Below are 23,931 nucleotides of genomic sequence, written 5' to 3' on the forward strand. Positions count from 1 at the left end.
GAAATTATTTAAATCTTTGCTTTGTAAAGGGTCAAGCTGCCTTTTTTGTTTGTTTTGTTTGTCTGTTTGGGGTTTTTTTGTGGCAACTATTCTCAGGAAATAATGAGCAATGCACTAAACTTATTATGCAAATGATTATGCAATATGTGGAGGGATCAGTGTGTTTTGTGTAAAGCAAACATTAACACCCCTTGCACAGTCCTACAACAACTTTTGAGAAATATTACAGATACTGAGAAATAATTTTGTCTAGTATGTGAAATAGACAGTAAACTGGTCAATATTCTCACGGTCATCATTAGTATTTTTCTTTCATTAATTTTAACATAAAAAGGGGTGTTAATGTTTGTGCGTGTGCATGCACTCCAAAAGGGATAAAGGTCTGGTACTGCAAAGCCTCCACATCAGGGACGTTTCCTGTGTTAGCAGGAATCTTTTTCACTGATAGTAATGAATATTTTTGCCTGGCGTTCATTTCCCGTTGTAAAGATAAAGAGTAAATAAAGCGAGAGAGGCTGTCAATCGGAATCTGCTTTTCCTGTGTTTGTTTATTTTAGACCACATGGGCACAGTTATATTATCAGAATATTCAATTATTCAAACGACTGAAAGCCTAAAAAAACAAAACATGAACTTAATATAAACTTATGTGAACTCTTTACCCTTTAGGCTAAATTGCAAGAAGCTGCTCTACACCTCAGAAGAATTTTGTAGGACAAGCTTTCACTCCTTTAATGAAACTCTTGAATCAGGCCTGAATTTTCTGAATGTTGGGGGGCAGAGGTGGCTCAACGGTTAGGGCTCTGGGCTATTGATGAGAGGGTTGTGGGTTTCGATACCTGGGCTCGGCAACCTGCCACTGCTGGGCTCTTGAGCAAGCCCCTTCTCCCTCTCTGCTCCTGGGAGCTGCAGCAATGGATGCCCACTGCTCCGGGCATGTGTGCTCGCTGTCCACTGTGTGTGTTTCACTGGTGTGTATGTGTGTGTTAATAAGCTTGTCTTGTCTTGTTTCTGAATGTGACCATTGATGCTCAGTATTGGTACACCTACCAGGACAGCAACAGTACTTCTATTGAATTATTCTAAAACAAATTATTTGTTGACTAATGTTCTAAAAATAAACAAAAACCCCTGGTGAGCAAACCAAAGCAAACTCTGATATAATCATAATACAATAGAACTAATATATAGTAAGAACAGTATTAGTAGTATTAACAGTAGCTCGAGGGTGGGCAGGCAGTCTGACAGTTATTGTATTGTTATTATAACATACTAAACAAACTGAAATTGTCAAGTTCTCTCAAAGTGTTCACAGTCTCTCAGATCTCACCTTGACCTCCATAGTTCCCCTGAAGTGCCATTTCTTAACATTCTTTAGTGTGGAAACCATCTTCTAGTCTTCTACTGCCTTGTGGGCATCGATTAATTTCGTTTTCAGATCTTTAGACAGTTGCTTGGAGGAGGCCATGGTTACTGAATGTTAACACAAGGTGTGAACAGTCCGAATTTATATAGCTTGGCAATTTAATTCAGCTGGCAGATCCTAATTACAACAGGTCAGACATTGTTTTTACATAAAAAAAAACTGTACATTAAGATTTGCTTACTCAAAGATATTTTGCTTAGTTTTTGACTGTTAAAAAAAAAAAGTGCCCAGACCATTGCATGCAACTGTATATGTGTACACACACACAATACAGAAGAAGTGTCAAAAAAAAAAAAAAAAGGCCTTGTTACTATTCAGTGTGGGTTTTTTGTTTGTTTGGTTTTTTTTTTATTCAAACATCCAGTTAAAGACTGGTTTCTGACCCCACCCAAACCTTCATTCAGTCTTTTTGTTCTCGTTTTGCTATAGTTGTGGGTCAACCACTTTGGTGACCAATGGAAATTTTAGTAAGAGTGAAAGAGGCTTTAAGGCCTTTTCAGGAATAAAAAAAAGATGAAAGCTGAGACACAGGGGGAATACACCAGACCTTAAAGTGTCAGTTTGACCAAAAAAAAAAACCCTTTAACCAGTTTTTCCTTCACCTCAAATGCTTTCAGTCACGCTAGCTGATTTAGTTTTGCTCTGAAGCTACAAAGCTAATGTAGCTAACAAGTGATGGAAGCTTATGCCCACCAATTAGCAATTTCTAAACTGCATGCTTAAATCATCACACACTCGCCTTACGTGGAGTCAAGCACGCTGCTATTTTATAAAATTAGACAAACATTAATAATAGCAGCTCTAAGGCTGAATAGCTCCCTGAGCCCACTGTGTTCTGAGGTAAGGAGACAGTATTGTGTCAAACATCAACAAGATGTGATGTGTGACAAATCTGTTATTCAAATCCTTCATTTTGTGATTAAAAACACCTTTAATTCTGCTGTTCTTTACTGTAGGGTGGAACCTTTCTGCTCCTCAGGCTGTCTGTTTTCCTCTGCAGGCTGGATCGCATTATTACACATATACATGCCATATTCTTAGTCATATAGTTTCTCTGTGCCCCAGCATAACTGTCTAACTGCTAAGACCCAGGTTCCTCTACACCTGCTGCCGTATTAACGCCACGTCACAGCTGAGCCCTACCTATCTGACTACTGCCAGACTACACTGCTGGCCTTTCTTTAGCTGACACTTCTCTGGTTTTCTGGACCACGCTGCAGCAACTGGACATTTCTGACCTTCTGGATCGGGTCGAAGCAGCAGCAAGAAGCAAGGTTGAATTCGTCTGGCAAGTGAGTACCATTACCTCAAATTTTCTGCCTCCGCCAGTTTTACCTTGTGCAGGAAGCTAAAGAGGGATTAGAAGGATCTTCCTAAGCAGTACTAAGCAGCGCTTGCAAATGTCTCTTCATTTTCCTGCTCACATCACAGAAGCTCTCAGACTGTGAGGAGAGCCAATTGACCTTTTTCTTGACTTTCACCACCTCGCTAGGAAGCTGGACAAGTGGCAAGCAGCTCTTCTGCTGGGGGCTTTTTGCCCTTAGAACTCAAATCCGGCCTCACATGACCTAAATCCGCTAGATCCCATGAGGAAATTACTTCTCGGTTCTGAGTGCGGTCAAAAAAAAGGACAAGAACATAGATGTTCTGAGCGACCATCTTTGTCCAGAGCACATGTTCAGGTGGTTAAACTACATTAACACAAAAATAAAGTGGCTGCAAATGGTTCTCTGAATAATGTCATAGAAGAACCACTGAAAGAAGCATGTTTCTAAAAGAGATGAGTGTGAGTGTGAAAAATCTTTACATCAAGTGACCGGTTTCTTAACCTTAATGCAGCTCTTCATATAATATTATTACCAGAGGCTGGAATCAATAATGAAAAGATAATATTACCTGTTAAGGGTTTAACTATTGGTTAAAATGTTTCAGTTTCAGTTTTCAGAAGGTGAATCCCATAAGAAAATAGATACAAAAATGCAGGTGGCGGTGAGGAAGTGTCCAATATTAATTTGTGTCTCTACCACTACTTAGTAAACTAAACTAGAGTCTACAGAGTTTCTAGAATTTACAGTCTTTTTTTGTATAGCACAATACTAATGAGAGAGTAGGACTTAATTTCGGTCACAGCTTAACATTCTGGAAAAAAAAATACAAAAAATAAAATCTGAAAATGTTAAAAAAAAAAAACATAATAAAACTGATTCATAAGCACATTGATGTCATAATGTATAAGAATCCAGCATATATTTAAACATAGAATTAAATATTTGGAGTTGTAACGTTTTTGAGTTATAACTATAGTCAAAAGTTGTAATGTTCAGACTGTTCATGTAACTTTCTACTAATCAAAGATTTTGAGCTGGGATGTTTTAGAGGCTTCAGAGGCTTTGAGTTGCATAATATATATTAAGGCCTCTTTTCAGATGCGAAGCCTGGACCTGAATTTTAACTCACTCACATTTAGCAGGCACTCTCCTCAAGGGGCTGCTGTTAATACTCAGCTGCTAATACGGTTTTGACACAGCATGTCCGCGTGTTGCTAAGGTACTTATGCTAAACGTTTGGGTCATGGTTTGCTATTCTGTTGGTTTTACAGGGATGCTGATGCTGGGACAATCACTGACCTGGACAGGGGTGCGGTCTGCAGCAGTGATTCTGTACAAGCCCACACTTGTAGGACGAGGCCTGAGCACAGTTGTTAAGCAACAGGTGGCCCTTTATTACTGTTGACCATTACTTACAAAAACACGTTCACACATTTTCACACACCACACACACATTTCCAGCTGGCGTAAATCTTTTGTCACAGTTTCTTTCACAGAGACTGATCTGAGAGCTTACCTTAAACATTTGACAAACCCACTGGACAGAAAAAATAAATACATAAATGTATGCCTTATGTTTGTGTGTGTGTGTGTGTGTGTGTGTGTGCCATCAGGAAAAAACAAAGAAAAGTACATTTGGGCCTCTGAATGACCAGGACAGAATTTTCACTAACCTGTATGGTCGCCATGACTGGAGGTATCAACATTTTAACGTTTAGAGAACTATGGACATGACACACAATGTCTTTCCCAACAGTTGCACAGTTAGGTTTTCGCTTAAATCACCTGAGATATGAACTGTCTGGTAATATCATTTTATAGCTGTTGTTTAAGCTGTCCTCAGCATAGCTTGCTTACCCCATTTAGCTTCCACTGATTTTTATACACTTCAGAACATCCAGGTGAAGTGTGAGTCTCCTTCTTGCAGACTGAAGGGGGCACTGAATCGAGGGGACTGGTACAAGACCAAAGAAATCTTGCTGAAGGGGCCTGAGTGGATCCTGAATGAGGTGAAGGTTTCCGGACTGAGGGGGAGAGGGGGCGCTGGCTTCCCCACTGGGATGAAGTGGAGCTTCATGAACAAACCTAGTGACGGCAGGTCAACCTCTTACTTACTTACAAAAAAAAACTCCCAGATGCCTCACTGTAACACAAATGATAACCTTGCAGCTGCCTTAATGTAACACTATTCACACTGTTACCCCTGCCTTAATGTAACAAGTCTTTACCATAACACCTCTCTTACTGTAAACACCTGTGATAGCCTTACAGTAGTCCTACTGTAACACCTGTCTTACTATAAACACCTGTGATAGTCTTACGGTAGCCCTACTGTAACACCTGTCTTACTATAAACACCTGTGATAGTCTTACGGTAGCCCTACTGTAACACCTGTCTTACTATAAACACCTGTGATAGTCTTACGGTAGCCTTACTGTAACATCTGTCTTACTGTAAACACCTGTGATAGCCTTATGGTAGCCCTACTGTAACATCTGTCTTACTGTAAACACCTGTGATAGCCTTATGGTAGCCCTACTGTAACATCTATCTTACTGTAAACAGCTGTGATGGCCTTACGGTAACCCTACTGTAACCTCTGTCTTACTGTCAACACCTGTGATAGCCTTACAGTAGCCCTACTGTAACATCAGTCTTACTGTAAACAGCTGTGATGGCCTTACGGTAGTCCTACTGTAACACCTGTCTTACTGTAAACACCTGTGATAGCCTTACGGTAGTTCTACTGTAACACCTGTCTTACTGTAAACAGCTGTGATGGCCTTACGGTAGTCCTACTGTAACACCTGTCTTACTGTAAACACCTGTGATAGCCTTACGGTAGTCCTACTGTAACATCTGTCTTACTGTAAACAGCTGTGATGGCCTTACGGTAGTCCTACTGTAACACCTGTCTTACTGTAAACAGCTGTGATAGCCTTACGGTAGTCCTACTGTAACACCTGTCTTACTGTAAACAGCTGTGATGGCCTTATGGTAGCTCTACTATAACATCTGTGATAGCCACAGAGCAGCCTTATTGTTTTCAACATTTTGTTTTCTTTATTGTTTTTACACCTGTTTTCCTGTAACACTTGTAATGGCAGCACACTTGCTTCACTGCAACAATTCTTTACTATAATACCTGTCTTACTATTACACCTGTGATATCCTTACACCTGGCCTACTGTAACACCTGTCTTATTGTAACAATACTTTATTATAATACTTGCCTTTCTGTAATATACATTCATGGTATCCTTATACCTGCCCTACTATGACATCTGTCTTATTGTAACACCTGTCTGAATGTAAGACCTTTGATAGCCATTGACGTGCCTTACAGTTACATCTGTCTTTCCTGTAACACCTGTGACAAGCTTACATCTCTCCTATTGCATCACCTGTCTGTTGTACCTGCCTTGTTGTAATAGCCTAAAACCCATTTTCCTGTAACTCCTGGATAACTACAACATACTGTAACATATTGTGACATCAGTTATATCACATTACCTCCCGCTCTCTCTACAGGCCTAAGTACCTGGTGGTAAATGCAGATGAAGGCGAGCCAGGTACCTGTAAGGACCGGGAGATCATGCGCCATGACCCTCATAAGCTGGTGGAGGGCTGTGTGGTGGCAGGCAGAGCCATGGGGGCGCGAGCCGCCTACATTTACATCCGGGGAGAGTTTTATAACGAGTCCTCCAACCTACAGGTTGCATCATTTTTCACACCAGTGTTGTAGACTTTGCAGGACTATCTCCAGCACATGCTCCTAAGTGTGGAGAATTTTAAAGTTTTGTGTATTTATGTGATGCTTCGGACACTCCGAAGTATGTTCCTCACCACCACCGTTCCTCCCTCAGGTGGCGATTAAGGAAGCGTACGCTGCAGGACTGATAGGGAAGAATGCATGTGGCTCTGGCTATGACTTTGACGTTTTTGTGATGCGGGGTGCAGGAGCATACATCTGTGGAGAGGAGACTGCTCTGATCGAGTCCATCGAGGGCAAGCAGGGCAAGCCACGTCTGAAGCCACCATTCCCAGCTGACATAGGTGCTGCTGTCTTCTTTTTAACAGTCATTTCAAACTTTACATTCCTTTTTTGTTTTCTATGGGAAATTGAAATGCTTCATACCAGACAACTTACAATATTTATTTGGAATAAAAAGTAAAGTACCTTGCTCTTCTTCGCTTCAAGGTGTGTTCGGATGTCCAACAACAGTAGCTAATGTTGAGACAGTCGCCGTAGCACCAGCCATATGTCGTCGGGGAGGCGAATGGTTTGCCAGTTTTGGGCGAGAGAGAAATTCTGGAACAAAGCTGTTCAATATCTCTGGGCATGTAAACACACCATGCACGGTGGAGGAGGAGATGTCCATTCCGCTCAGGGAACTCATCGAGAGACACGCAGGTCAGGCAAATGAGATGCACAGCTAAGGCATCTAAGACATACCACAGCATCCTCAGTGATCAGATTTCAGTGAGAAGTGACCAGATGCTCATTGTTGGTAAATGATGGGGATGAGAGATGCACCAATATGGAACTTATAGGTTGATAACTATATCTGTTATCAACTTAGAACCAATATACAGTCAGAGTCAAATGTATTCAACCCACATTGGAAATTAGGTTTATTAACAAGTGCACAAGCGTTCAGCTGTTTGCAACAAACCAATCAAACAAAAAGAATTTAAATAGCTCAGCAAAATTAATAGTGTGTGTGCTTTCTCCACATTCAACACAAAATGCCTCCAGACATATCCCTCATCCATAGCTCTAAAAGGCTCCAGTTTTGTTTCATCACTCCACTGGGACTTTTTCGGGCCTAAGGATTAGCGGTGTGTCTGGAGGAGGAAGAATGAAGCATACGTTGAAAAGAGCACCCTGATTTGCTTCCACTGGCACTGGAGACCTGCAGCATGTAGAGGGCAAGATAAATTCAGTCAAGTATCTGGAAATCCTAGTAGAAAATGCCATGCCTTCTGTGAGGAAGCTGAAGCTTGAATGTTGTTGGACAGTGATCCCAAAGCAAACCCACCAAGGCTTGGTTTCAGGAGAGCAAAATGGTGCTCTATTAAGTAGTATAGACACTTGTCATGAAAAAGTTTAAATAATTGTGAGACTGCAGTTGTCATTAGAAGTGTCCTGTAGTGCTGAATGTGGAGAAAGACATTTCTTCAGTTCTACGTGTTTAGTTATGTTACCTCCATCTCCCAATATTGTTCAAGCGAAAATCAAATGTTCATATGTTTAAATGTGTTAAAAATAGACAAATGTTTTCATGGGGTGTCCTATTTTTTTCACATCACTCTACTCATTCATAAACCAGCAGTGTTTTGCTGTTTATGCCACTGATTTGTGACTCTACCGCTTTGTTAGCTCACTTGCGTGTGCCATTAATGATACACAGCAGATTACGATCTGCGCAGAAGTACCACCTGAACTAGTCTGGTGGTAAATTTGCAGAAAGGAAGATATGATGCTCTAGTCTCTAGTGTTCGCCAATAGGTTAGACTCAAATTTGACTCAAAAGAGACTCTTTTTTAGAAGAATTTCGGATTGCATTAATATAGATTATCAGTATCATTCTTTTTTTTTTTTTACAGTGGCTTCAAATATGGCTCAACCAATCAGTAAAAAACACAGTACTGCTGTAAAATACTGCCGATTGAAGATTAATTAAAGCCATCAATTTAGCCCAACTATAAAGTTTATGACAAGTGTTGGGATTCTCTATAGCTCTGGATCCCTCGTGTTTTAACCTTTGACTGTAGATTATTGTTGCACTTGATACTGAGTTGATACTGTTTATTTTCCAGCTACTTTTTATTTACCTGTTTATTTATGTGAATGTGTGAGCCTAATTTGGTCCATTTTCGCCCCAAACAGGTCCTTTATATTGGTCATTAATATTTATTATTTTATTAAAATGTTTTTTTTTTATTAATAGGTAAATAATATGTCAGCCACCAATATACTGTGCACCTGTTTTAGGCTTTGCTGCTCTTCTCTCTGAATTGGCTTCAGGTGGTGTGAGGGGTGGCTGGGATAACCTGCTGGGTGTGATTCCCGGCGGCTCGTCCACTCCCATTATCCCCCGCTCTGTCTGTGATGATGTGATGATGGACTTTGATGACCTTGTGAGGGTTGAGACTGCTCTGGGCACTGCTGCGGTCATCGTCATGGACAAATCTGTGAGTGTATTCGTTTGCATTGTATTTGTATTTGGTTTAATTCATATTTTTCATTAACTTTTTCGCTGTCTACATGCCTCTTCAGTCTTACTGATTGAACATCTTTGCTGCAGACCGATGTGATCAGAGCCATCGCTCGGCTGGTGGAATTCTACAAACATGAGAGCTGTGGTCAGTGCACCCCCTGCAGAGAGGGTAAGGAGGTCTGGAATGTGTGCATTTTCTTTTTTTTACTCTCTGCTCTGTGTTTGTGTTTGTTTTTTCTCTTTCTAATTAAATGGCTTATCATAGCTTTGCTGTTGTGCTGTCACTGAGCCTTCACAGAAAAATCAACTGGGAGACAATAGGGGAAAGCAGGGTACTGTGTTTCATTGCCGTTGTGGTGTTTCACTGTAAACCAGCCAATGGGCGTATAAAATGCATCTGGTCAGTTTTTGCCCTGAGCAAAGTCAAAACACTGAATAGATGTGTTCTATGGAATATTACCATCAAAATACAGTGTATTTTACAGTGTATCATGTAAGTATGGAGTGTGGGTGAATGTGTGTACACATTAACCAGCCCTGCATCTCTCTGTTCTGTAGGGGTGGACTGGATGAATGCGATGATGTGGCGTTTTGTAAAAGGAGATGCTCGCACCTCTGAGATAGACATGATCTGGGAGCTCAGCAAACAGATAGAGGGTCACACTATCTGTGCGCTAGGTGATGGGGCTGCATGGCCTGTTCAAGTAAGCAAGAGCAATCTATCTGATTCTACCACATATAGAGAAGATGGCATTGTTTTCATAGGCTTCTATTGATGCTTGTATTGATTTATTGCCAATATATATATATAAAGTCCAAACATTTGAAGACATGATTTTAAAATAAAGCCTATAATAGAAGATTTTCTATTTTACACTAGATGTTGGAACATTGCTGTAAGAATCTAACTGCATTAGTTTCCACAAAGTATTGGATGGAGCTCCATCACTCCAGAGAATGCAGTTCCATTGCTCCCCAGCTCACAGGGTTTTATATCCCTCTAACTCATGCAGTGGCATTGGAAATGGTGACCTTCTCCAGAACTTCCTATTTTATGGGCAGTGCTTTCCTATGGAACACACCATACAGTAGCTGAATGCACTAATTAGAAGGAGTGTGTGGAAACCTGTGGGCATATAGTGTACATATGTGCCCTCTGTCCATTAACACTGACTACAACCTACATATTCTTGAACATACAATAGACCAGCTAATTCAAGGCTTCTATCTGAAAGTTACTGAACCAGTATACATTTGCGATTAGGGTTGGAACTTTACTATAACAAGAGATGTCTTCCTAATTTAGTACTGGGCACAACTGGAGAATGGAAGACTGTATTAACTCTCATGCATCTGTATATTACATAGGGCCTGATCCGGCACTTCCGATCAGCGATGGAGCAACGCATCTCTGAGTTCAAGAAGACAAGCCCCAAGGAGGCTGAGAAGAGGAGAGAAGTCATCTAGCGGTTGTTTTGAAGAGAGATGCTTCACAGATAGCATATATAAAGATTGTGTAGGCGTTGTGTAGCCTTTCAGAAACTCACAGATGCCTCATTATCGTCAGCACTTTATTTTGTTTTATTTAGTACGGCTTTAAGCTTTAGTCTACTGAATTATTCATTACGTGAGCTTGGCCTGTTTGTGTGTAATAAAAGGTGAGTATAGTAGCCTAAACTTATACTGAGGTAAATGTATTGTTACTTTGGTGAAATAATGACTCACGCTACAAACGTAGCAGGTCACAAAACTATTCAGGTACTGAGAGTACATGAGTACACAGAACTGCAATAGAACGTCTTGGTGCATCCAGTATTAATCAGAAAAGGGACTGAAGATTGATATTACACACAACACCAATATAACATGAAAAAATGAATTCTACTAAGATGTGACTAAGAAGTAGAATAATTTCTTTACAAATATTCTGGAGCAGAAGAATATATTTGCCAGCTGCTATTGTGCAACTAAGTGGATGTGATTAATTACTAATTACCTCTGCCTATACATGTGCTTTAATAAAAATTACTTTCATTTAAATCAAGTGTTCTGAGTAACTTAATTGTAGTTTTAAATCTCCTGTAGAGTCCCAACAGTAAAGCATTTAAGGTGCCCTAGAAAAGAAATGGAAATTTTTACTGGGCATAGTTGACTAATACGAGTATATGATAGTAACATACCATAAATCTCAACACTATTGTTTTCTTTTTCAAAAACAAAATCCACATAGGTAAAACATAGCACTAAAATGGGACAATGGCAAAAACCCAAAACTGTGATGTAACAGCCTGGACTCTTTTTATTTACACCCCCACAATTTGTGCACACTCAGCCCACTAAGCCTTTCAAGACTAAATGCAACAACTACATCTGGAGAATACTGAACATTAAAAATGAGCGCTCTATAAAAACATTAGGCTGGAAAATAACAGTTGTATCATTTTTTGCCACCACAATTTTTTGTACCATCAAACCAAGTCACATAATATTTATACATTAAACAACTATTTAAAAATAACATTACTGAATAAATGTTGCTGCTGTCCAGTGACAAACATGCATCTCTGTCTGTCTGTTGTTAATTTTCTCCATGGTTTGAACCCTGCAGCTGCTCTGTACACTGTGTAAAGAATTCTGGATGAATGGACCAATAGAAATGCTCTAAATTACAAGAAATAAACTCCCTTTTTACATTGACTTCCATTCAAAGTTAATGACGTTTTTGTCTTCTGTAAAATCATCATTTTGGAGATGGATGTTTTCCCTTGGGCAGCTAAGATTTATTCTATGGCACCTTCTCCCAAATAAGGACCTAGTGGTGCTCTTTAAATTATTGAAATATCTATCGAAATATGCTGGCATAAACAGGATAAGTCACGTTAATAATACAAAAGCGCGTATAGTTGCCTGTTAATAGAAAATAATAAATTAATTAATAAATAAAACAAAATAGATTTTGATTAAACGATGTTGACGTTGTCCGTACAGGAAGCGGAAGTGCGTCAGCGCTGTGTGGGCTGTGTGGGCTGTGTTGACGACTTTAGCCCGAATAGAGTTAAATTTAGAAATTAAAGATTTGACATCATTTATGTCATTTAACGCGAATCACGGCGGAGGGTAAGACACCGAAAAGCTCCTATTCTGAACAGAAAACGGTGACTTTATTGCAAAAGCGGGTCTAAACGGACTGTAGCTGGACACTAACGTTAGCGCTAGCATCAGTGGTTCGCTGTAAGATCAGCATTTGCGTTATTTCACCGATATTTGATGAGTAATTATGATTTACTTATCTGTGTAAATCTGTAAAGGTACACGTACATATTCTCATAAACACCCTGCAGCTGATGAGATCGCTAGCTAATGTGGTTAATGGTATCCGGCCGTATTAACTAGCTAGAGCTCTTAGCAAGTCTTAAAGAGCTAGTTTATAGTACAGTGTGGCCACTGTAGTTTTACCTGAATAGCTAACCATATTTATCTATGCTAATTTATTGCGATAGTTAAACAGCCTACAGCCCATAAATGTTTTGTTTTTTTTGCTCTGTTTTTGTACTATATTCTGTACATGCATGCAGGGGTTGTAAAACCCAGGTCCAGAATGTTAAAATCCGCCTTATGTGTTTGTTTCAAGCTGTTTACATTTGTTCAATAAAATCGGGAGATAGAGAGTGTGAAATAATAAGTTGGTTAGTAATTCCCTACTCTACTGATCAGTCATTTTAAATTACCTGTGGCTCAAACCTCTGAATTCTGAATCAGATAAGAAGTTCATTAAGTGATCAAAGTCAAGAAGAGCCATCCCAACCAATCTCATGTACACTGAGGGGTGAACAGTGTTCATCAGTGCCTCAGTGCAACATCCACACAAATTGTGCAGTTAGATAAGACCGTCTGTCAACCAACTACAATGCGCTCTTACACAACAGCGTCTGGCCTAGGCCAGTCAATAAGTACAACTCAATAAATTAAATATGCAGAGCACAGTGGTACCATACAGACAGACCATAAGGTTATTAATTGTAGCTCATGTAACCTGCCAATTCTGTTCCAGTGACTAAACCTGTTTTATTGCATTTTTGTTTTCTCCTCTCTTGCTCTTAGGCGGCGGAGTAAATGGGACCAGCCAGGTCCAGGCCAGGGGGTCGAGGGGGATGCAGCTCCCACAGGCGCCCTGGACGCCGCTGCCGCTGTGGCTGCCAAAATCAACGCAATGCTGGTGGCCAAGGGCAAGCTGAAGCCCTCACAGATTGGTGTTCCTGGGCCTGTCGATAAGGTTTGTTGTGCTCCAGTCTGTGCTGTATAGTGTGCAGAATTTTGACAAAACACCTGCTAAATAAATACACTCTCTCTTTCACTGTAGACGACAGGTTCTGGTGGGAAGTCCATGCCTGTAGCAAAAGCAAAGGACGATCTAGTGGTAGCGGAGGTGGAGATAAATGATGTACCACTCACTTGTCGGAACCTTCTGACACGTGGACAGACTCAGGATGAGGTTAGGGCACTCTTTCACTGTAATAAAGTAGCAAACAAATTCTTTACAAATAATATTACAACTTGCTGTTAAATTACAACTTGCTGTAAACCTGACTGTGTTGTTCTGTGCATTGTTTATTATTTTTTTTTGTTCTCCCTGTTCAGATCAGCAGAGTTAGTGGTGCTGCTGTGTCCACTAGGGGACGCTACATGACCGCAGAAGAAAAGGCCAAAGCTTTGCCCAGGTACTTTGACCTTTCTGAACAGCATCCAGTTTAGTAAGGGAGTTGACAACCAGGGTGCTAAATTATGTGGTGAATGTTCTTACCTTCCGAAAATAAAAATATATTTTAAGTGATTAAACAGATGGACAAAAGCGAGTGTTTATTGTTTGGTTTTTGAGGTGCTCTGCTTTTCAGGACTACTGAATACTGGCATTGGTCGACTGTAAAACATCCACTGTCTGGTTAAATAGTTAAGAGAGGTTTTGTGTGAAATTATCTGTTCCCAGTATTAGTTGTTGTTTTCATCTGAGTGTGGTGAATTGCTTGCTGGCTTTAAAAGCTATTTGACAGAAATTCTTTGTTCTTAATGGTTAGGGTATATGCTGCCCGGTGCCTGAAACATTGAGATTAAAACCTTAAACATTCATGAAGAAACATGCAAGGCTTTGTGGTGGAGAGCAAGTAAAATGACTATTTCCACCACATACATTTCAACCTTTGGTTCCTATCACCACCATTCTAAAGTAATCTGAGCTGCTTAGAGTGTCTCATTTCACATCGACCCCTCAGAAACATTTATGTTATATTATTCAGAATTCTCAAGTCAAGTCAAGCTGCTGATCATCATCTCAAAGTGAAACTACTGTATTTGTTCAGGCTACTTAACATTTACTGCACAGATGGGAGAGTGGGTGATTGGGAGGGGGGGGGGTCGCATGTATTGTTGTGATACATGCAGTTATTTCCCCTAGTGACTTAAAGGCTAAATTAGGAGTGGGTAATGATGATTGAATAATTAAGATTGGTTCATGATAATTGGTTACTTGGAACTGACTGCTAATGCTGATGACGTTTTCTGTTTCCATAGTGACCGCCCTCTCTATCTACATGTACAAGGACAAACTAGAGAATTGGTTGACAGTAAGTGTTTTTTTTGTTGTTTCTTAAAATAACCCTGCTGAGTTAAAACACCTTTGAGTTAATTCACCTTTGAGTGCTTCGGTCACATCTGAAAACTGGAATCGAGTGTTTTTGTTTGTGTGTGTCTGTGTGTTGATTTTTGTAGAGGCAGTGAACAGGATAAAAGAGCTCATCACTAATGGGGTAGTGAAAGCTGCCACTAGCTCCAGCACCTCATATAATGGAGCCACGGTCACTGTCTATCACCCCCCTGGTCCCCCTCCCCCAACACTGCCCCCTGCTGGACACAAACCACACTTTACGGGTGGGGTAAGCATTTACACAGCATTATGTCTATTATGTCTATACAAACATCCGTCTGAATGTAGGCAGTGCTTTGTGTAGGTATTCAAAAACATTAAAGTCTCAACCAGGATGTTGTTCGTGGAAAAATTGTCTTAGCCGTGTGATGCATAAACCCATCATGCCTTATACTTTCCATTTTATGGCATGTGGTTTTTAGCCACAAAGGTGTCTGTTACAAGTAAGCTTGCTGATTTATGTCTGTGAAACCCCTAGCACCACAAATATTGTGGGGGTTGGAAAAAATGTACCTACCCTACAATAAAGCGTTTTATTATCTAACCTAGATCTGCAAAGATTCGTTGACAAGGCAGACCAGTAGAGTATGGAGAGGGGAAAAAAAATTGTCAGTGGCGGTGTGTTTTATACCACTCCATCCAATGCTTAGCATTGTGCTTAGTGATGTTAGACTTGTATTCAGCTGCTCGGCTATGGACACCCATGCCATGAAGCTTCTGGCGCAGTTTTCGTGCTGATGTTAATGTCAGATGAAGATGGGAAGTCTGCAGTTATTGAGTCAGTAGAGCGCTGGCAACTTTTATACACTATGCGCCTCAGCTCTCGCCAAGCTCTTGCTGTAATTTTCTGTGGTCTTACTGGGTTGATTTTATACATCTGTGACAATGAGACTAAATGAAAACACTGCAATTCAATGATTTGAGGTGTGTCCCAATACTTTTGTCTATAAAGCGTATTAGTCTAGTACCAATTCAGTCTGTTTTTCCTCTTTTTTCTCAGATGCACTACGTACAGGATAAGCTCTTTGTGGGCTTAGAACATGCTATCCAGGGTTTCTCAGTTAAGGAGCGCGTGGAGGGTCCAGGCTGCTCTTACCTGCAGCACATTCAGGCCGAGACAGGGGCGAAAGTCTTCCTGAGGGGGAGGGGCTCTGGCTGCCTGGAACCCGCCTCCGGGAGAGAGGCCTTTGAGCCCATGTACATCTACATCAGGTCAGAATGTGGCTTTTGGCCCCGTTACATCTAAACCAGTTACAATGATAGAATGTATGCTGAGGTGAAACAGTCAAACCTCAGGGTGTTGTGTCTTTTCCAGTCACCCCAAACCAGAAGGACTTGCTGCAGCCAAAACGCTGTGTGAAAACCTCCTGCAGACAGTAAGTACAGGCGTTGTGCTAAGTGCTCACACAATCGCACGCACAGACACAGGTTGTCTGGTAACAGACGTGTGGTTGTAGTGTATTCTGATTCTACCTGTCCTGTGTTGCCAGGTGCATGCAGAGTACACTCGCTACCTGAGCCAGATGAGTGCAGTGATGCCTACGCAAGGTCAGCAAACCTTCTTCCAGTGGCTCCTCCATCTGGTTTTATCTTCCTCTTCCCTTTCTGAACACTTTGCTCAAGAGTGCTTTTAATTTTTTTTCTTCATGGTGGGTGTGTTTCTGAAGGTGTCATGCTGTCAAATGGCTGTTTATAAGCATGACACGTCCAGAAACCCACCCAGTGGTTTTCCTAGGATTACTTTTGTTTTTCTAGAGACTGGATATTGTAAGAAAAATGACTTGTATAGTTTAAAGTTCCCGATTTATTTTACAACAATTTCAAAAGATTTCATAACTCTATAATGTTGCTGTTCTTGTGTGACAGGTTTCATTCAGCCACCTGCTGTGAATGGGATTCCCCCTCAGGCCCCATATTACACCCCCACAGGTTTTCAACCCTCCTACCCTCCCACTGTACCTCCTCCACAACCCGTTCCCCCTCCCTACTCCCTGCCCCTGCCAACGGTGGCACCAGGAACACCAGCTCCAATACCGCCCCCTAGTGCTCAGTACCCAATTGCACCTGCTCCAGCAAACTTACCACCACAGGTAAACAGAGAACCTGCCTCTCCGTTTTTCAAATTAGGCATATTTTTGAAACAGGCCATTATCTTTAACATTTTATCAAAATTTCATGATAAAGGACCAATAGAAATGCGCCCAAATCTCTTGAAATAAAATCTTTGACTTTAGTTGAGTCAAAAAGATTTTTTCCTCCTGTGAATTTGCAGTTTTAGACATACAAGATTCTCAAACATGTAAGTTGTAATTTGACAGTGACACGTTCTGTAAAATATATCACAAACAATTCATATATTACAAATATATTAATTTCTCAGACTGTTATTAAAGGTGCATTTGAGCTATCTGCTGAGTTCAGCCTGTTGTAGTGAGTAAAGAGTGGACAAAGCTCTTTTGGGAAATCTGTGTTCAGAAATGTGTGATTGGTTCATGCATGTGATTGAGAATTAATTAAGCAATAACACAGGAGAGAGGGAGTGTGTTACCACAAATATTTTTTAGTTAAAGTGAGTGCTGTGTTTTTTTTGTGAGTGAAACTGGAGCAAACAAATAATTATTTTTATACAAAATGTTGTTACTGTGCTTTGTACTTACTATTATTTTTATTGTTGGCATCCATTACTCATACTTCATTTTATATTATTTAATTTCTATTCTATCTACTTATTAACTGAATGTATTAATTAATATGTAGATGTACAGATTTATGTGTTCATGTGTTGTGCAAACCCTTTTCTTTGACAAGTTGCACTACTGCTCAACACACTACATCCTAATAACGTCTCTACTTAAGTGTGTATTTCTCTTGCTACATACTGTATGTCAGCACATAGTTTTCTGTCAGTCTTTAGATATAGATTGCTGTACCTAAACCACTGCAGCTGAGTAGTTGTGTGCTCTGTGGTTTTTAATTCCTTAAAATTGTATTGTTAAGAGCTTTTGCCCGTTTTCGACAGACCCTTCCACCTGCAACTTTCCCACCGGTTGCCCAAGCTCCCCCTAAACCAGCAGCTCCTGCGGTCCCAGCTCCAGCACCTCAGAAGCGCCGTTTCACAGAAGAGGTGCCTGACGAGACAGAAAGCGGCCTGCTAGGATACCAGGTGAGTTCTGTCTTATTCACTGTCGACTGTTTCTGGTTAACAACTGCAATGCTGTTAAGCCTTAACATGTATCATGTCTTTACACACCTGATTTGGAAATTATTATAATTTTTTTTTAATTACAATCAGACAAAAAGCAGTACTAAAGTGAATTGCTTTCTGCTATTTTTTATTTTTTATTGTATTCATCCATCTCACCTTTAGCTGCTTTTTTGAGTAGTGAAGAAGCAGAAACGGTGCTTTCCTGTGTGAATGTGTAAGGCAACATGCTCCCACAGTGTTCTCCTCCACAGCAGAGCTACTGAAACGATATAAAATGCAAAAGTGAAAGAGATGGTTCTCTGCATGGGGAACTCTACAGCAGGAACTAGTTAGTCTTGTGTAATTAACTTGGTGGGTGGTGGTGGGGGGTGGGGGGAGGGTGTTTATGTGTTATGTGTTAATGGTGTTATGTGTTTTTCTGCTCATAGCATGGACCCATTCATATGACTAATTTAGGTACAGGCTTCACTGTGGGCAGCGTCGAGGCATCAGTTCCCCCACTTGCAGGTCCCTGTGGGCCTCCCCAGGAGAGGGACAGGTAGGACACTGTTATGCCAGTTCATGTCACACACACAGTGCTTAAAGTGCTGTTCTGGAGAAAGGGATTGTTAGATTATGGGATTATGGCACCCTAAATGTAGATTCTTTAGTTTTGCACTTGAGCTAGGCAGTTTCAGTTACAAGACATAACTGAATCTACAATACTGTAGATTTTGCCCTCCATAAACTAAATATATTATTAAATGTATTTATGTTAAATGTATTTACACTTTGCAATGTTTTGTCAGGGCAGAAAAACTGACATTGATATTTTTTTCTAAAATATTAAACAGGAATTTTTACCAGATATCACCAGAAGTCAATGATTCAGCATGTCATGACATTAAAAATGCCCTGATGTTATTGTATGGGTAACTGCATGTGGATGTGTAAACAACTGAATTCTGTCCTCCACAGTAGGCAGCTGATGCCACCCCCAGCGCTGCCTGTGAATGGTGGAGTGAGGGTGCAGAAGACTGAGGAGAGAAGAACCTTGCCAGCATCGCTGGGTAAGACCCATACTCTAACAAACACACACCTTCACAAACAGCTTCTCAATCTCATCTCTCTCTCTATCTCTCTCTCTCTCTCTCTCTCTCTCGTTGTATAGGCTCCTTGTGTACCAAATGCTTCTTAATCAAGTGATTTTCCTTGCGTTTTGCATGCTGTTAAAATCCACATCTTTTGATCTTACTCAAAAGGATGTGCTGATGAAGTTCAGTCAGACTAAATTTATCTGATTGGAAATGTTATGGAGTGCACCCCCCTCCTCCTCTTTCATTCTCTGATTGGCTGGTGGCAGGAGTCAGCCCCTCCCTCTCTGATGACATCATCAGAATGACGGAACATCTGTTTGCTTGTTTAACCTCTTTGCTAACAGCACTCTCTTCTTTTTGTGTTCTCTCTCTCTTTCTCTGTGTTTTTTTTCTCTCTTTTTCATGGCCCTCTGGGGGGATGCTGGATTGTCGTGTTCGGTTTTGGTGGGGGTGTGGCCACGTTCCATTTTGCTTCCTGATTGGACGGCTCGAACGTTGCCCCCACCGACCGATCTATGACCAATGGCGGGCTCCAATCTTCACTACATCCCTCCCTTGTGATGATCGTTGCCACACATTTATCCCAAACTGGGGAAATATAATGCTTTCAATGTTTCCGCTGTTGTTTTGTGTTGCGCTCTCTCTCTCTCTCTCTCTCTCTCTCTCCCTCTCCCTCTCTCTCTCCGTCTCTTCCCCCCCCCCCCCCCCCTTTCCATCTCCCACAGAGCCGCAGGTGAAGCGTATGAAGACGGGGCTGGTAGCATACTCTGGCGATTCCTCTGATGAAGAGGAAGATCACAGTTCTCAAAAATCAGGTGGTTCAGGTAACATGGGTCCAGGTTCCTCTCCTCCAAGATGGCCTGCTGGAGCGTACCGCTGCCCCACACCACCTCCGCCTCGGCCCAAAACACAGACATCGCAACCCATGCCCTTCTGGATGGCGCCATGAGATGAAGGTGCCCCTACCCTTACACGCGCACACATGCACACACACCCCAACCCCTCATCTCCTCGTTGGCAGACGTGTTCCCTCTGCTGTGGGCTGCTGAGGTAGTGACTCTAGATCTGACTTAACAGAAATGACTGCTTTGTCTGCAGACTCTGTGGTTGAAGAGGCTGTTCGTTACCACGGAGTCTAGTCTGTGGCTCTCTGAAGCCCAACCAGCACACTGCCTTTTGTCTGTTCACCTTTAACCTTCAGCTGGTCTTAAATAACCTAAGAGCCTGAAGCTGAGCAAAGAAGAGGAACTAATTGAACAGGCTAGGAAGTGGTGCCTCTCCCTCCGGAAACTGTTTGGGGTGATCAAAAACGGACGTATCTCATCCTCAGACTACACCTGCTTATGTGTACAGGCAGAGTTTCCTTGATGGGCTCATGTAAATCGTTCAGTGCTCCTTCTGCTCTATTAGAATAAAGTGCATTTTTACTTGGAGTATGCCTTTTATTGTTTTTATTATTATGAAAAAGGTCACTTGTCTGTGGAACCAGAGATGTTGCATAGCTGGGTTTTCTATTAAGTTACACCTCAATGCATATGGTCAATCTGTACAAAAATGTTAATGGGGTGCTGCTTTTTATGGGTATTTGGGAAGTAGGCAGTACTGGAGGTGTGCAACTATGTCTCATGTGTTCATTTGGCCACACAGGCTCCCAATAAAGTTCAGTGGGTAATAAAAAAAAAATCTAAACTTGCCATTGATCAGTGTAGTTGTAAACAGAGACACCAACAAGGACACAGCTGAAAAATCATGAAAACATTCACAGCACCAGTGTAAGAGTTACATGATCCAATGTCACAGCATTCCAAAGCACAACACTCCTGTTCCTAAAACAATGTAGTTTAATTATAGTTTAGTTATACAGTCCATTTACATCTCTCCCATTTGAGTGAGCGTTATATTAACACAGTCAGTGAGAACACAGCCTCCAGTCAAGGTCTCTTGGTTTCAGCATCATAGATGAAATCTGCAGGGATCCTTTGCGTTGGGATGCTGCGTAACTGTTCATCGTAAGAACGCAGCGTCCACAATTTCTCAAGCTCATATGTTGCTCTGCTCTCCGGCAGCATGAAGTGCACCACCATAGAGCCTGCGGGAGACGACACGAGAAACAAAGCTCTGCATTTCTGAGCAGTAACTTGATCACTCATTGCGATGTTGAGGTCACACTTACCAAAGTCAATGCACATCCAGTCCTCTGCATCTTTCCCCTCCAAGTGTACTTGTGGATCACAGTCTCTCTTCATAAACTTGTACTAAAGTAGTTACAACATTTACAACACACATGAGAAACAGTCTGATTAAACCAATTTTTTTTCTTTAAGTCAAACGGTATTTCTCATTACCACTTTGATGGCATAGAGTGCCATGGCCTTCAGGTGTCTGGTTGATGACCCGCTAACTATGATGAAGAACTCTGTGTATCTGAGCTCCTCTGGCACTTTAATCACACAGATGTCCTCAGCGTTTTCCTGACGGAGAAGCGACACCATCACGTCCAAGTTAAAAGTGTCTGACTCTGCAGGACAGAGGGAACAGGAAGCTGTTTTAACGTAGACAACACACATTTAGATCATTCATAGCAGTAATTCAGTTTGAACAATTACAAATGTTAGTACTAGTGAAAGCATAACACAGCCGTTGGTGTAGAGCAGGGGGCAACACTGCTGTCCCTGCGGGAGACCAGGGATCAATCCCACACCAGGGTACAGAAACTTTGGGCCTGTAATGACTGAGATGTAAGGCAGACTGGATAAGAGCAGCAAAATGCTGTAAATGTTAATGACATGACTGCTGTTTTTTTTAGTAGGGATTATATTTTGAGTAAGATTTTGTTTTTTACTCTAACTTAATTACAATTTATTTTCAAGTATGAAATAATGGTATTTTTAAAATGTAAATACTTTTAAAAATTTTAATTACATCTTTTAAATATTTCAATAGTTAATTAAACCCAACAGAGACGTAAAGTTTTAGCGTAAAACTCTTAACTCTTAGCTTAAATGCTAACATACAGCAACTCTGTTAAAGCTTAAATTTTGACAGAAGTTAAAACGTATAATTTAATATAATAAAACGTAAAATTTAAATAAATTTACATTTCTATTTTAAATCAGAATTTCTGATCTCAAACCAAACCACCTTCCACATAATATATAACGTCTAGAAAGTCCAGAGGAGGGATGATGCTGCCTTCAAGAGGTGTCTGAGAAATCGTCCTTACACGATCATCGCAATATCGTACGTTCTCGAGACAAACTCGGGTTTTCTGATTAAGTGTGTGAATAAAAGACAACGCGGATTTTATTGTAAACATTATATAGTACATAATGTTTTATAACGTGTTTTATTTTAATAATGTTGTATTTATTTAGCTGCGACACACTGAACCCTGGAGTCTAAATCCGCCTGTTTTAATGACTTGCCTTCATCCACAGGTGAAATAAACAGGTAAGTAGCCACATGATGCTTATACCGGATAAATAAATTGCTCATTAAGTGCTTTTAGATGATAATACCAAATATTATCTTAATATAAACATCCCGGTCGAAAACATCTGACCAGAACCGAAGCCGTGCTGACGACCTCCAAAGTCGAGGAGCACTTGAAGGCAGCATGAGTCCCGAACCGAGGAGAAGCGGAAACTCACCGTGCTGCTGATTTTGGAGAAGGGTCTGTCCTCTGCTGTACATCTCTGCAGCTCCTCCTGCTTCAGTGTTTCTGTGTGTGTGTGAGTGTGTGTGTGTTTGTGAGTGAAGCTGTTTAAAACTCTGAAGGCTCGTGTTGTTGATGAGCGCTGCTGCTCTCCGCCGCTGTCCTCCGTCTCTGACGGCTCTACCGGCTCCGCTGAACAGCTTAAACAGGACGCAGTTTGAATGGCGGAGCGCGTTCATCATCTCAGCTACCTACCTCACACTGAAACGATTACTGTCACTTACTGACTCTACAGTCAAAGAGCAGCTCGCTTTAGGTAACTCATGCGGATCCTTCTTCAAGAGGCACAAGAGTGCAAGGCACACAAACACAGCCGTTGTAGCGCCCCCAGCGGCGCGGAGGGGAATCACTAGAGAAGCGCGAAGAACGTCATCATCATATTTAGCTAATAGAAATATGTTCATGAACACTGTTCAACAATGTGATTACAGTTCATTTGGTTGAGTAAAAATATGAGTGCAGCGAGTATAAACACACTTCCATGCATGTCAAGATTTCTAGTTATTTTTAATTTCAGACACCAGTCAGGCTGAGCTTAGCCAAGACCCGCCTGAATCTACGATGTTCTTTCATTCAACAAATGATAATAAAATAATAACCCGTATCTGTTCTGTATTCAGTTCTGATCTTCAGCATGAACACATTAGTACAGTGCTGTGATTCTGTGATGTGTTTTATTCATCATCCTTTCACTGGTGTGTTACTGGGAAATAACCAGTCACTGCAGACAAGGGGGCTATTTAGCACAGTGGTCGCGTTTCAAGCACAGTGAAACTCACGCTTGTGGTCCTCGTTCATCAAGCTGTGCACATGCTTCTAGTGAAGGTCCTTATTGGCAAGTCTGCCAATAAGGACCTTATATCCAATCAAAGGAGACCGGGCACTCATTTTTTAGCTCAGTGAATGAGGAGACACCAAGTTACTGGAAACTGAAGAATGAAAAACTCAAAAAAATCAAAATGAAAGTCCATGAGCCGGTGAGCAACATTTTAGAGCAGGAGCCTAGCTGATCATTAAAAAAGCATAAGAGGTTGAGAAGATCATATAGCAGTCAACAACACAGAGACAACACAGAGATTTTACAGCTTATTTTTCCTGCCAATAACTGGAGCAGGAATTCATAAGAGAAAGAGAAAAGCTCAGATTGAGGAGTATTCTAACAGTAGAGATGGAAACCAGGAAAGCAATAGACAATCCTGACATGAGAAATCAAAACACAGTGGACCAAATCATGAAGCAGTGTGAAACGGACAAGATA

General features: G+C 41.1%; 3 protein-coding genes across 4 annotated transcripts; 2 read left to right on the top strand and 1 right to left on the bottom strand.

Annotated features, from left to right (window-relative positions):
* The first annotated feature begins 4,027 nt into the window (after window positions 1-4,027).
* LOC140555603 (NADH dehydrogenase [ubiquinone] flavoprotein 1, mitochondrial-like) lies at window positions 4,028-10,470 on the top strand. The gene is made up of 10 exons (XM_072678881.1): window positions 4,028-4,138; window positions 4,368-4,450; window positions 4,682-4,852; window positions 6,287-6,470; window positions 6,622-6,811; window positions 6,957-7,169; window positions 8,787-8,953; window positions 9,067-9,148; window positions 9,538-9,683; window positions 10,348-10,470. The coding sequence occupies exons 1-10, from the start codon at window positions 4,028-4,030 to the stop codon at window positions 10,444-10,446; spliced, it is 1,446 nt and encodes a 481-aa protein (XP_072534982.1). The 3' UTR covers window positions 10,447-10,470.
* Window positions 10,471-11,979: 1,509 nt separating this feature from the next.
* khdc4 (KH domain containing 4, pre-mRNA splicing factor) lies at window positions 11,980-20,391 on the top strand. 2 transcript variants are annotated; one of them, XM_072679946.1, is made up of 14 exons: window positions 11,980-12,096; window positions 13,081-13,252; window positions 13,340-13,471; window positions 13,618-13,697; window positions 14,545-14,597; window positions 14,743-14,906; window positions 15,678-15,889; window positions 15,993-16,053; window positions 16,168-16,225; window positions 16,544-16,767; window positions 17,697-17,840; window positions 18,311-18,420; window positions 18,840-18,931; window positions 19,684-20,391. In XM_072679946.1, exons 1-14 carry the CDS (start codon window positions 12,068-12,070, stop codon window positions 19,905-19,907), a joined length of 1,755 nt encoding a protein of 584 aa, XP_072536047.1. In that variant the 5' UTR covers window positions 11,980-12,067; the 3' UTR covers window positions 19,908-20,391. The 2 variants fall into 2 exon arrangements, with proteins under 2 accessions (XP_072536047.1, XP_072536048.1); XM_072679947.1 differs by lacking the exon at window positions 19,684-20,391 and having other exon boundaries at window positions 18,339-18,420; window positions 18,840-18,933.
* A 6-nt stretch (window positions 20,392-20,397) lies between these two features.
* Window positions 20,398-22,976, bottom strand: malsu1 (mitochondrial assembly of ribosomal large subunit 1). Its single transcript, XM_072679948.1, has 4 exons — window positions 22,609-22,976; window positions 21,304-21,476; window positions 21,132-21,213; window positions 20,398-21,047 (listed from the first exon to the last, which is right to left on the bottom strand). The coding sequence occupies exons 1-4, from the start codon at window positions 22,853-22,855 to the stop codon at window positions 20,890-20,892; spliced, it is 660 nt and encodes a 219-aa protein (XP_072536049.1). The 5' UTR covers window positions 22,856-22,976; the 3' UTR covers window positions 20,398-20,889.
* Window positions 22,977-23,931: the final 955 nt, after the last annotated feature.

The sequence above is a fragment of the Salminus brasiliensis genome, chromosome 5, assembly GCF_030463535.1.
Source record: "Salminus brasiliensis chromosome 5, fSalBra1.hap2, whole genome shotgun sequence".
Lineage (NCBI taxonomy): Eukaryota > Metazoa > Chordata > Actinopteri > Characiformes > Bryconidae > Salminus > Salminus brasiliensis.

Bases quoted from the DNA above. Each gene is read 5' to 3' on its own strand.
- LOC140555603 (XM_072678881.1), top strand. From the start codon at position 4,028: ATGCTGATGCTGGGACAATCACTGACCTGGACAGGGGTGCGGTCTGCA. The intron at 6,471-6,621 runs GTTGCATCATTT...TTCCTCCCTCAG, and splicing joins ACGAGTCCTCCAACCTACAG to GTGGCGATTAAGGAAGCGTA. The intron at 8,954-9,066 runs GTGAGTGTATTC...TCTTTGCTGCAG, and splicing joins TCATCGTCATGGACAAATCT to ACCGATGTGATCAGAGCCAT.
- khdc4 (XM_072679946.1), top strand. From the start codon at position 12,068: ATGTCATTTAACGCGAATCACGGCGGAGG. The intron at 16,226-16,543 runs GTCAGCAAACCT...CTTGTGTGACAG, and splicing joins TGCAGTGATGCCTACGCAAG to GTTTCATTCAGCCACCTGCT. The intron at 16,768-17,696 runs GTAAACAGAGAA...CGTTTTCGACAG, and splicing joins CAGCAAACTTACCACCACAG to ACCCTTCCACCTGCAACTTT.
- malsu1 (XM_072679948.1), bottom strand. From the start codon at position 22,855: ATGATGAACGCGCTCCGCCATTCAAACTGCGTCCTGTTTAAGCTGTTC. The intron at 21,477-22,608 runs GTGAGTTTCCGC...TCTGTCCTGCAG, and splicing joins TCTCCAAAATCAGCAGCACG to AGTCAGACACTTTTAACTTG. The intron at 21,214-21,303 runs GTAATGAGAAAT...TAACTACTTTAG, and splicing joins CACTCTATGCCATCAAAGTG to TACAAGTTTATGAAGAGAGA.